The following is an 11,405-nucleotide window of genomic DNA, read 5'->3' as shown; positions in this document are numbered from 1 at the left end:
GGAAGCAGACGCTGCCTTCACGCGGCTGAAACAATACCTCACGTCACCTCCGGTACTTACTGCTCCCAGAGAAGACGAAACTCTCCTACTTTACATTGCGGCAACCGATCGGGTGGTTTCCACTACAATGGTGGTCGAGCGCGACGAGCCAGGCCACGCCTACAAGGTACAGCGGCCAATTTATTTCATTAGTGAGGTACTCAACGAATCCAAGACCAGGTACCCGCAGATTCAGAAACTGCTCTATGCCATACTGATAACATCCCGAAAGTTGAGACATTACTTCGACGGATATCGTGTGGTGGTCATGACCGAGTATCCTTTGGGGGACATCATTCGCAATAAGGATGCGAATGGGCGCATCGTCAAATGGGCAATGGAGCTATGCCCCTTTTCCTTGGAATTTGCAAGCCGTACTACAATCAAGTCTCAGGCACTCATCGATTTCATCGTCGAGTGGACAGACTTAAGCACACCCGCCTCTCCGGGATCCGACGAATATTGGACGATGTACTTCGACGGTTCCCTCAACATTGACAGTGCGGGAGCAGGAGTTCTTTTCGTATCACCATCCAAGGAGCAGCTCCGGTACGTCCTCAGGATTTATTTCCCAGCATCTAATAATGCCGCCGAGTATGAAGCATGCCTGCATGGTCTACGCATTGCGGTTGAGCTTGGAGTTGAACGTCTCTATGTCTACGGAGATTTGGCTCTGGTCATCAACCAACTCAACAAAGACTGGGACACGACCAGTGAAAAGATGGACGCATATTGCAAATCGATAAGAAAGCTGGAAGGCAGGTTCTATGGCATCGAGTACATACATGTGGTTCGGGACAAAAACCAGGCAGCGGATGCGTTGTCAAAGTTAGGATCATCCCGAGCCAAAATCCCACATGGCGTATTCGTCCAAGACCTGCTCGCGCCTTCCATTGAAGACGAAGATTCAACAACCGACAAAGTTTCAGACCAGCAATTAGTGGCTACGGTTCCGGCGCCGACCACAACCGGGCCGCTTCTGACCACTAATGAGCTGGACTGGAGAACGCCTTTCATCAAGTACTTGATAGATGGTAGCGGTTATGTCGATCGAACAGAAAATGAGCGCCTGATGCGTCGTAGTAAGCAGTATCTGCTCGTCGATGGCAAGTTATGGCGCAAAAACGGTAAGGAGGAAATCTTGATGAAGTGTATAACCCAGGAGGAGGGCGAGCATCTCCTAGACCAAATCCACTCTGGCTCTTGCGGCAACCACGCGGCCTCAAGAACACTGGTCGGTAAGGCTTTCCGAGCAGGTTTCTATTGGCCGTCAGCAGTGGCCGACGTAGAGAAGCTAGTCCGCCGCTGCGAGGGTTGTCAGTTCTTCTCCAAGAGAATCCATGTACCAGCACATGAGATCCAGACGATTCCAGCCTCTTGGCCCTTCGCATGCTGGGGACTGGACATGATCGGGCCTTTCAAACCAGCTCCTAGAAAATTTACATGCGTCTTCGTGTTACTTGATAAGTTTTCTAAGTGGATAGAATACATGCCTCTGGTACAGGCATCTTCAGTGAAAGCTGTCACATTCCTCGACCAGGTCATCCACTGTTTCAGCATGCCCAACAGCATCATTACTGATCTGGGAACTCAGTTCACCGGGAACGCTTTTTGGGACTTCTGCGATGAAAGGAGCATAGTTGTAAAATACGTCTCGGTGGCGCATCCTAGGGCTAACGGATAAGTCGAGCGGGCAAATGGCATGATCTTGGACGCATTGAAGAAGAGGATGTACAGAGAAAACGATAAAGCTCCTGGAAGATGGCTCAAGGAGTTACCAGCCGTTGTCTGGGGCCTCCGAACTCAGCCCAGTCGTAACACCGGCGTCTCACCATACTTTATGGTTTACGGCGCTGAGGCAGTCCTCCCACCAGATATAGCTTTCAGATCAGCACGGGTAGAAAACTTCGACGAAGGCAAGGTCAACGAAGTACGGGAGCTAGAAGTTAACAGCGCAGAAGAGAAAAGGCTTGATTCTTGCGTACGCACGGCCAAATACCTTGCTGTTTTGCGCAGGTACTACAACAAGAACGTTAAAGAGCGTTTCTTCGTGGTCGGGGACTTAGTCCTGAAGTGGAAGACGAACCAGGCCGGTGTCCACAAACTCGCAACCCCATGGGAGGGACCCTTCATGATCAAGGAAGTCACACGTCCAACGTCTTACAGCCAGTACAAGCCGACCACCACTCCTTCTACGGTTTTTGGAGCAGGCCCTGTCTCCGGTTCCTCCCAACACGTGCACGGGATCCGCTCTCTACGTTGCGGGTGATCGGCAGGTCCCCACTGGTTTGACTTGTCTGCGTCCACATGTGCACAGGTCATAGTACCTCATACTCCGACCACATGCCAGACTAAGGCCGCACAAACTTTTCAGGATGACGTGTCGAGCAAAATGGTACAACTAAACAGAACGTTAACACGTTCCCACTTAGTTACACCAATAAAAAATTTCAAGCTTAAAGTGCGTTTTGTATAAAACAAACAAGCTTATAATGATATACAGTTACGTTATTACAAGCTTGCCTGAAAAGGCTCAAGTTTACAATAACACAACTATGTCCTCCTTCTACAGCTCTAAGCCTATTACATTGGCTGGTCGGGGCGCATGGCATTTACTGCTCGCCGCCTCTGATACCCTACTCGAGTCTCGAGGACTCTAGAGCTAGTCAAGCTGAAGGGGATGGCCCCGCCGATGCCTGGCTGGTCGAGACCGCAGGCTTCGTTGGTTGGCTTGCAGCTGGTGGCATTTCCAGCTGGCTTGTCGATGGCATACCCTGCACAGGTGCTGTCCCACCTCCGCACAGGTTAATATCGCCAATTATTTTTGACGACAAGTCCAGCTGGGCCGTCCGAAGCTCTTCGGCCTTGTCTGGGTCTATCTCCTTCGGGTACCCAGCCTCCAAGCGTTTGAGATCGATCAGGGGGTAGTGAGCACGCACCATGCTTAGCACATGGGCACCCGTGTACTCACCCGCCTCCTTCATGAAGTCTTGGAACCATCCCCATGCTTGCTTGCATCTCTCGACCAGTCCGAGCTGAGGCGTCCTTAGCTCTTCCTCTGTGAGCGCTGGGTCGATAAGGTCGAGGACGGGCACAATGCCAGTTGCCATTTCTTGGCACCGCTTGCTCCATGTGTCCCGCTCCTCGGTGGCCTTAAGGCATTGTGCTTTCCAGTCGTCACGCTCCTTGATCACGGCCTCAAGGTGCCTCTTGGCATTGACTTTCAAAACTGAAAACAGTACAAGACATCAAACGTGATGACACGACAAGGCAATGTGGGCAATTGAATGAGAAAGGTGGTCTGGAGTGCTTACTTTTCAGGTCGTCCTTCATTCTGTTATTGTGGTCTTGGAGTTCCGATTGGCGGCTTGCCAGTTTCTCGTTGTCCTCCTTCAGGCGACCACATTCTGCAAGCGCACGGCTGTTCTCCCCCTGGAGGCGGGTCACTTCAGCTTCTAAACCTACATTACAGCTATTACTGTCAAGAACAAAATAACACAAAGTCCCGCACTTGTTATGATACGGTGAACACTTACCTGTTTTCTCCTGCTCTTTGTTTTTGAGCTGGCCGACCAGGTTTTGGTTCTGTGCTTCTCGGACTGTCCTCTCCTGGTCGGCGGCTTCAAGTTGGTGCCGTAGGCGTTCCACTTCAGCCGTCAGCTCCTTATTGGTCGTCGTGATTCCTTCTATCTAGTCGAAGCACCTTTTTCGATATCTGGTAGTTTTCATCAAGTCCTGCATTCAGACAAGCTACGTCAGGCAGTTCAACTACACAATAGGGTCAAAGGACTCAAGCCAAATATACCTGGACTTCCGTCACCAGATGCTTGGCCGCCCGTTCGACTCTTAAGGTCTCTTCGACCTCTGGGATTTCCTCGTGCATGACCCATTCGTCGTTCTGATAGCGCGACACATATATATGTTGTTGCCTATCTTGGGGACGGCCCAGGACTTCTTCCACTTCTTCCTCTTCAGCCTCCTGTTCGGGAGGTGGCACTGGTCTGGAGTTCTCAGACTCCACGACCACAAGGGCTTTCCCACGGGCCGTCGCGTCGGCAACCATGTTCTGGGCAACTTCTGGCTGCTGCCCCTCGGCTAAATCCAGCTTCCTGGGTGCCGTGGTATCCGCCTCAGCAGGTTTCGTGCTTGGAGCACTTGTATTCTGCTCGATTGTCTTCCCGACCAGCTGCTCGGGGACTGGCGTCTAGTCGTTCGCCTGCTGAGGCTCAGGCGGAGTCCTTGCCATGGGCTCCTCCATGGCTGGTTGCTGAGCAGTTTGTCCTGCTGTTGTTGGCGAGGACGTTCCGCACCCAGTTAGCTGGTCGGGGCGTTCGGTGGAAGCCGATCTGATGAATTCAGAGACAAATTTAGAAGACAATAGCATCCAATGCAAAATGCAAAGCTTACATAAAAAATATAGATACTTACAGTTTCGACTTGCGGAAGGATGTGGCGAAGGAACGTCTCCTCGACCGCCCCTGCTCCGCTTGCTCGGCAGTTTCCACCGGGACTTGTTTAACCTTCGGTACGAGCGTCGGAGTATGATGTGGCATGTTTCCTTCATCTGTCCTCTGTGTCGCAGTGGTCGGTGCTGTGACCACTGCTGGCCCAGAGGAGCCACCCTGCTCCGACGGTCCCACCTGCCTTCTCCTTTTTCGGGGGACGAGCCGGAAGATGTCCGCATCCTCTGCTTCGTCATCCGACAGGGGGAAGATGGCCTGACGTCGTTTGCTGGCAGCAGGACACTTGCCAGCGGCTCTGGTCAAGGCATCCTCTACGGTCTCGAGAACCGCCCAGTGAACGTCGTCTGTCCTGGCGCTGGTCTGGGCGGCTAGGCCGGTAGCTTGCGGCCATTCTACACCGGGGGGAGGCGACACGAACACTTCTGCTCGGTCACGGCCATTACACTGAGACACAAAATGAAGGAAAAGACAGTTATTTTCTTGACACAACATGACTCTACAGTTAAAAGGAGGCATCATTTACCTTTGGGGGAGGACGAGCCAGCTTGAAGGCGTGCTCGATGGCGCTCAGTGCAACATAATTGGGATCGGCCAGGTTGAACAGCTCTCCAATCCTGGCCTTGATCTCCATCTTGTCGAGTGGCTCCTTCCTGGTCCTCGTTGGATCAGCGCCTCCTTGGTACTCGAAGCCAGGATGAATCCTTTTCTGGCAGGGTTGAATTCTTCGGCTGATGAAGTTGCCGACCACGCTCGGGCCATCAAGCCTTCCCCACGGGATCATCCCAAGCAGTTCGGCGATCTGCTCCAAGTTTTTGGGCTTCTCCGACCAGCTACTTTTCTTCTCTGGAATCAGCCCCACATCGCACAGAGTGATGGTTTTCGGCTCTTCATGGATGTAGAACCATTTCTTGTACCACTCGTCCAGTGAGGTGTTCCAGGGGTAGTGCAGGTATTGAGCCTTCATGCCGTCATGTAGGTTCAGGTAGACGCCTCCGGCGATCTTTGAGCCACCGCTTCCTTTCTTCCGAAGACAGAACAGGTGGCGGAAGAGGTCGAAATGGGGCTGGAAGCCACCATAAGCCTCGCAGAGATGGATGAAGGTAGAGACAAGGAGAATCGAGTTGGGATGCAGATTGGAAATCCCAATCTCGTAGTACAAGCAGAGACCCTGAAGGAAAGGGTGCACTGGAATCCCAAAACCTCATTTGAAGAAGTCTTCAAAGACCACAATCTCACCTGGTTGTGGATCGGGGAAGCTTTCTCCTTCCGGCGCACGCCATCCCGCAAGTGCCTTGTTGTGGAGCACTCCCATGGCGACGAGGTCCTCGATGGTCTGCTCGTTGCTCCGCGACTTCCACCATTCCTTCACCATGACCCCGCCTTTCTTCTGGGCGTCTCTCTTCGCCATTAGTTCGTCCTTACTAAGTGGGTGGATGCAGGAGACCGAGGGGATTGGTGATGATTTTTGGGGGAATAGGGTTTCGGCAGGAGGAAGAAGAAGATTGTGGCGGCGGATGGCAATGGGGAACGATGTGAGTAACTTACCAGATCTACATTATATAAAACAAAGAGCACCGTCGTTTCGTCCACCCGAGAATATTGGGAGTCGTGCGCACGCGCCGCAGACGGTTGTTCACACAACCTCGAAATCTGCGCCAATAAACGCGCTCCTTCGTTAACAGTGTACGCGCCTCTTCGTTGATGGTGTAAGAGGGCCCACACTGACACACCTTAATACAGGTGTCAACCGACTATTTGCAAAAAAAAAAAGAGACAGAATGACGTACTATACCTATTTACTTTTTTGACCAGACGTGTCAGACTGGACTTGGCAAAGAATAGAAAAATAAGTACACCAAATAATAGTACAAGCAGCGCAAGTGATCGTGGATTTGCCCAGACCACTACTGTGCTTGGATACTTCCCAGACCACTTTTGTGCTCGGGGACTGCTCCGACCACGGCCGTGCCCGGGAACTACTATGACCACCGCCGTGCTCGGGGACTCTCCCGACCACTTCTTATGGTTTTCCTCTCCTCAGCTACATGTGATTTGTACTCGCATACAGTTGAGAGACATTTATTTAGACCTTGCTACAAGGCTTATACTTCGCCTTCCAGCAAGCTCGGGGACTAAGTGGGCACACTTCACCTTGCGGTGAATGTGTTTGTTTAAATCGATCCCTGTGCTCTGAATTATTATACGGATTATTAATATGCTCGGGGACTGCCCCGACCACTGCTTGAATATTGGTTCTCCTTGGCTACATGTGATTTATACTCACATACAGTTAAGAGACATTTCTTTAGACCTTGCTACAAGGTTCATACCTCGCCTTCCAGCAAGCTCGGGGACTACATCGGTACGATGCACCTGTCGGTGCATTTCATATCGCTTGTACGACGATTGGGTTCTCAATTTAACTGGGAATTCTTTTTAGACCCTGGCACCACGTGCCTAAGTCACCTACTACCAGGCTCGGGGACTAAGTGGGCACACTTCACCTTGCGGTGAATGTGTTTGTTTTTTGACCTCTACGCTTATGATGTTCAAGGACGCTACGCTTCAAGACGCACTTACATTTCTTTTCAGAAATACAAGTGGGCACACTTCTCAGGACAGAAATCTTTTTCTTTTTTCTTAAAGAGCACCATACATTCTTCGGACAACCTACTTCTCCGGTGATGACGGTGGTCGGAGGCGTCAAGGATTCAAGCCTCGTTTGTCGGAGAAGGTTAAAATGGCGTGTCGCAGCATAATACATGATGCTCGGGGACTAGCTGTGGGGGTATTAACCCCTATACCCTTATGGCTAAGCTTGGGATGGCCCGGATCGATGGGTTCAGTCCACCCAAAAGGCGACGTGCGGCCCAGTTAACCTGGTCGGAGTCCCGCACAAGGAATCAAGGCGGATTTGGTGACCAAGCAGGATCCTGGTCGGTTAGAATAGGAATCCTTATCCGGCCACATATGGCAATTGTAACTGACTAGGATTAGTTTCCAGATCTGTAACCCTGCCCCCCGGACTATATAAGGCGGGCAGGGGACCCCTCTAAAAAACATCTCTCATTGACATACAGCAATACAAATCAGACGCAGGACGTAGGTATTACGCCTTCTTGGCGGCCGAACCTGGATAAAACCTCGTGTCTGTCTTGCGTCACCGTCTTGTTTGGGGCTTGCACATCTGTCTGCCGATAATCTACTACCTTGGGCATACCCCTAGGTAGACTGCCGACCATATTTCGTCGACAGGGCGTAGCAGTGACGACGGCGAGAGTCAGCAGAGCTTCCCGTTGTTGGCTGCACGCCCTCTTAGATCGGTCTAGGGTTTGTCGGTGGGGTTTGCGGCTCACGGCGAACCTCGTGCTTTGAGCCACCGGCCCCCACCTCTTTATATAGCGCAGTGCGACGGGGGCCCACCAACCATGTAGGGTTGGGCGCCCCTGATCAGGGCACGTGACCAAGGCCCAATAGGCCGTTGGGCTTATTTGTTGGGAGATCAATCTAACAGACGCCGCTATCATCGAGGCAATGGCTCCAGGCCTCGGCGCCGCTCCCAAAGCCACCAACAATGCCACGTTCAGATGCGGAGTCGGTGAGAACGTCATCCCTCCCGATGATGGGGGCGCGGTCGCCACGGGAACCACCCAAAATCCCGAAGTAGGCACCGAGGGATGGATCGTCGGCTGACCGGAGGAGGAGAACGTCCTACAAAGATAAGAAAAGATGTCAGAAACCGTTGCCATAAGGAAGAGGTCAATGCCAAAGGATGTATTGCTTACCATCCCTCCGACAGCATGAGACGACGGAGAGGGCAATCGTCGCCAAAGCCTGAGCCCTCGCTGGCCAAGCGCTTGCCACGCTCCATCTCGGAAACACCAGGGGGACACTATGAGGATAGAGAAGTGAGGGTGGTGTGGCACTGCTTAAACCCTGCCACCTTAAATAGGGGGTTAGGAAGGCCGCGGCAAAACCCCAAGCGCCACCCGCCTCGATGGGCCACGCATTGATGATCTACTACGACCGACTGATCGCATACCCACAAAACGCTTTGGGAAGCGATAGGGACACGTCGTCGTGGGGGGCCCATCGTGGCCATCCACTCAAGTGCCTACGGCAGCCCCAAGAAGAGGGATGGGCGCGAGACTGCGCAAATCACATCCACAGTAAGCCACGCCGCAAGAGGACGTCTCCTCTAGACCCCCTGATTCTGCCACGCGGCGATGGTCGAGCGGCGAACATTTACGGCCGTCATAAACAGGAACAATGCCTCAAAACTATGTGTTCCATCGGGCCCACGCCCATGTCGCACTGGTTGAGCCAGGTTCGCCAAGCAGCGGGCCCCGGTCCATCTGCTAAATGGCCGTCCGAGAGCCCAAGTCGCTCTTTACGAAGATTTGGGTAGCGGTGAAAAAAGACGCCGTAGAAACGACCGTTAGCCTGCACAAGGAAGAACTCCCTCCCACAGGCTCAGGAGCTACACCCGACGGGTGCGCTCATGCGCACCCACCAGGAAAGGACTAGACAAAGTAGGACACGACCCAGCAAGGAGAACTTCAGAAAGGTAAAAATACCTTCCTAAATCTCCGGGGCTGCTGTCGGGGATTCATATCTGGGACCCCTCGTCTAGGGACGGAAGCCGACCGCGCCGCTAAGGCAAGGGTCTAAAACCCGCTCTCAACTGGGCCAGGCCTCCCCACCGAAGGGAGGCCTCGACAACAAAGACAGGCCCCATCGCCTCGCGACCCATGACCAAAGAGGACCCCAGAGCCCACTCAAGCTGGCGTCGCCTCCCGCCCGACGTCGATCCGCCTCGCCCGACGTGGGAACCAAATCCGACGTCGGGCGGGTTACCCGGCAAGGAACCGCATGCAGAGGGAATCCGTACCGCCCGATGTGGGGCAATGTACGACTTCTGAACACCCAGAGCAGAGGTAGGCCCAGGACCCGGACTTATCCTACCGCTGGGAGAATCTGCCCTGAACGCCTAGCAACTGTGGCGCACAACGGGCATGCCTAACGGTATAGTTGACTTTGCACCGCACGTCATAGGATAATGAAGGAATCCCTAGATTGACTTGAGAGCGCCTGCCCGAAAGGACGGGGATCTACGGAATTTCCAGGTATGGGAGAACAGCGAAGACCCAGCCCCTACCTGGGTCGTACAAGGCCACTCCACGAAGCATCACACGAGCATGCACTCTAACCAAACCCCGTCAGGATAATGGCCATAGGACGAAGATGCCTACCGACCGACGTGCAGGGGAAACCCGCTCCACCGAAATGATGATCGCAGAAGGGAGATGCCTGACCGATGATGAATTGGAGGGAGGGCAGGACCCATACCAACAGTGGACTTGGAGAACGTCGGCCCCTACAGCACCCAGGCCCTGGGATAACCTGGGGGCAGCACGTGCCCAGGCCCCCACTGAAGGAACAGCTACGGACCCGACACGGAGGCCAAATGACCTCGCCAAAGAGAATATCAGCACAAGGGCACAAGGAATAAAGCATTCAAGACTTAGCCGATTCTCTCTGCGACATGTAAAGACCGAGCTTCCCCTTGAACTATAAAAGGGAGAGGTCGGGCTGCTCTCAGGGGATCCCACGAAAGAACACCCGAAAACGCCCTTGCATCGAGACCTGAGAATCTCTCTCTCTCTCTCTCGCTGCGCTTATACACCCCCTTACAAGTTTTGAGATAAAGAACACAACCGTGAGCTCGGACTGGACGTAGGGATCATTCTGCCCGAACCAGTATAAACCTTGTGTCTCTTGTCTCACCATCAGATTCCGATGCGCAAACATAAATTCACTAGTTGGTAGTTTTTGTGACACCGACACTTGGTTTTCAAATCAAGCAAATGAGAGAAGGGACTTTCATCTCTCAAGAAAAGTACACCAAGGATCTTCTCAAGAGATTCAATATGAAAGATTGCAAGCCAATCAACACTCCTATGCCATCAAATGGACATCTCGACCTTGATGAGGGAGGTAACTCGGTTGATCAAACTCTTTACCGTTCTATGATCGGTAGCTTGTTGTACCTTACCGCATCTAGGCCCGATATCATGTTTAGTGTGTGCATGTGTGCTCGTTTTCAAGCCGATCCGAAGGAGCCTCACTTAAGTGTCATAAAGAGGATCCTTAGGTACCTTAAACTCACCCCAAGCATTGGCCTATGGTATCCCAAAGGAGCAATATTCCAACTTGTTGGCTATTCCGATTCGGATTATGCCGGTTGCAAAATTGATAGAAAAAGCACATCCGGAGGGTGCCATTTGCTTGGGAGATCTCTTGTTTTTTGGTCATCAAAAAAGCAAAATAGTGTGGCTTTGTCCACCGCCGAGGCGGAGTACATTGCCGCGGGGGCTTGTTGTGCACAAATCTTGTACATGAAGCAAACCCTGCTTGACTATGGTGTGAATCTTGGTCAAGTTACACTCCTATGTGACAATGAGAGTGCGGTTAAGATCACCAACAACCTGGTTCAACACTCTCGCACCAAGCACATAGATATCCGCCACCACTTTCTTAGGGATCATGTCTCTAAAAAGGATATATCCCTTGAAGGTGTGAGGACCGAGAATCAACTTGCGGATATCTTCACAAAACCTTTGGATGAATCGACCTTTTTTAGGTTAAGGAATGAGCTCAACATTCTTGATCTAAGCAACTTCACCAAGAGATGAGAAGTGTTGTCCCTTGCATTGCATTGTATATTAGTGCACGTTTAAATTCTTAAAATGCATATAGGGCTTGTCTAACATGGTTAAGATAACCCTCTTTAGAGGTGTGAACAAGCTTACCCTTGGTTCAAACTTGACAAGCCAACTAGATTCAAATTCCTATATTGCATTGCATATGCATGTTTGTTGGTTGTCGTTTGTTTCCTCGCTC

At 52.1% G+C, this 11,405-nt stretch overlaps 1 protein-coding gene across 1 annotated transcript; it reads left to right on the top strand.

The window, feature by feature from the left end:
* The first annotated feature begins 10,432 nt into the window (after nt 1–10,432).
* On the top strand, nt 10,433–11,197 carry LOC136548150 (secreted RxLR effector protein 161-like). Its single transcript, XM_066539772.1, has one exon. It carries the CDS (start codon nt 10,433–10,435, stop codon nt 11,195–11,197), a length of 765 nt encoding a protein of 254 aa, XP_066395869.1.
* The last annotated feature ends 208 nt before the right edge of the window (nt 11,198–11,405 follow it).

This window comes from Miscanthus floridulus, chromosome 4, assembly GCF_019320115.1.
Source record: "Miscanthus floridulus cultivar M001 chromosome 4, ASM1932011v1, whole genome shotgun sequence".
Lineage (NCBI taxonomy): Eukaryota > Viridiplantae > Streptophyta > Magnoliopsida > Poales > Poaceae > Miscanthus > Miscanthus floridulus.
Note: the sequence above shows the minus strand (reverse complement) of the source record. Positions and strands in the feature narration are given on the sequence as shown.

Coding starts and splice junctions, on each gene's coding strand:
- LOC136548150 (XM_066539772.1), top strand. CDS start 10,433: ATGAAAGATTGCAAGCCAATCAACACTCCTATGCCATCAAATGGACAT.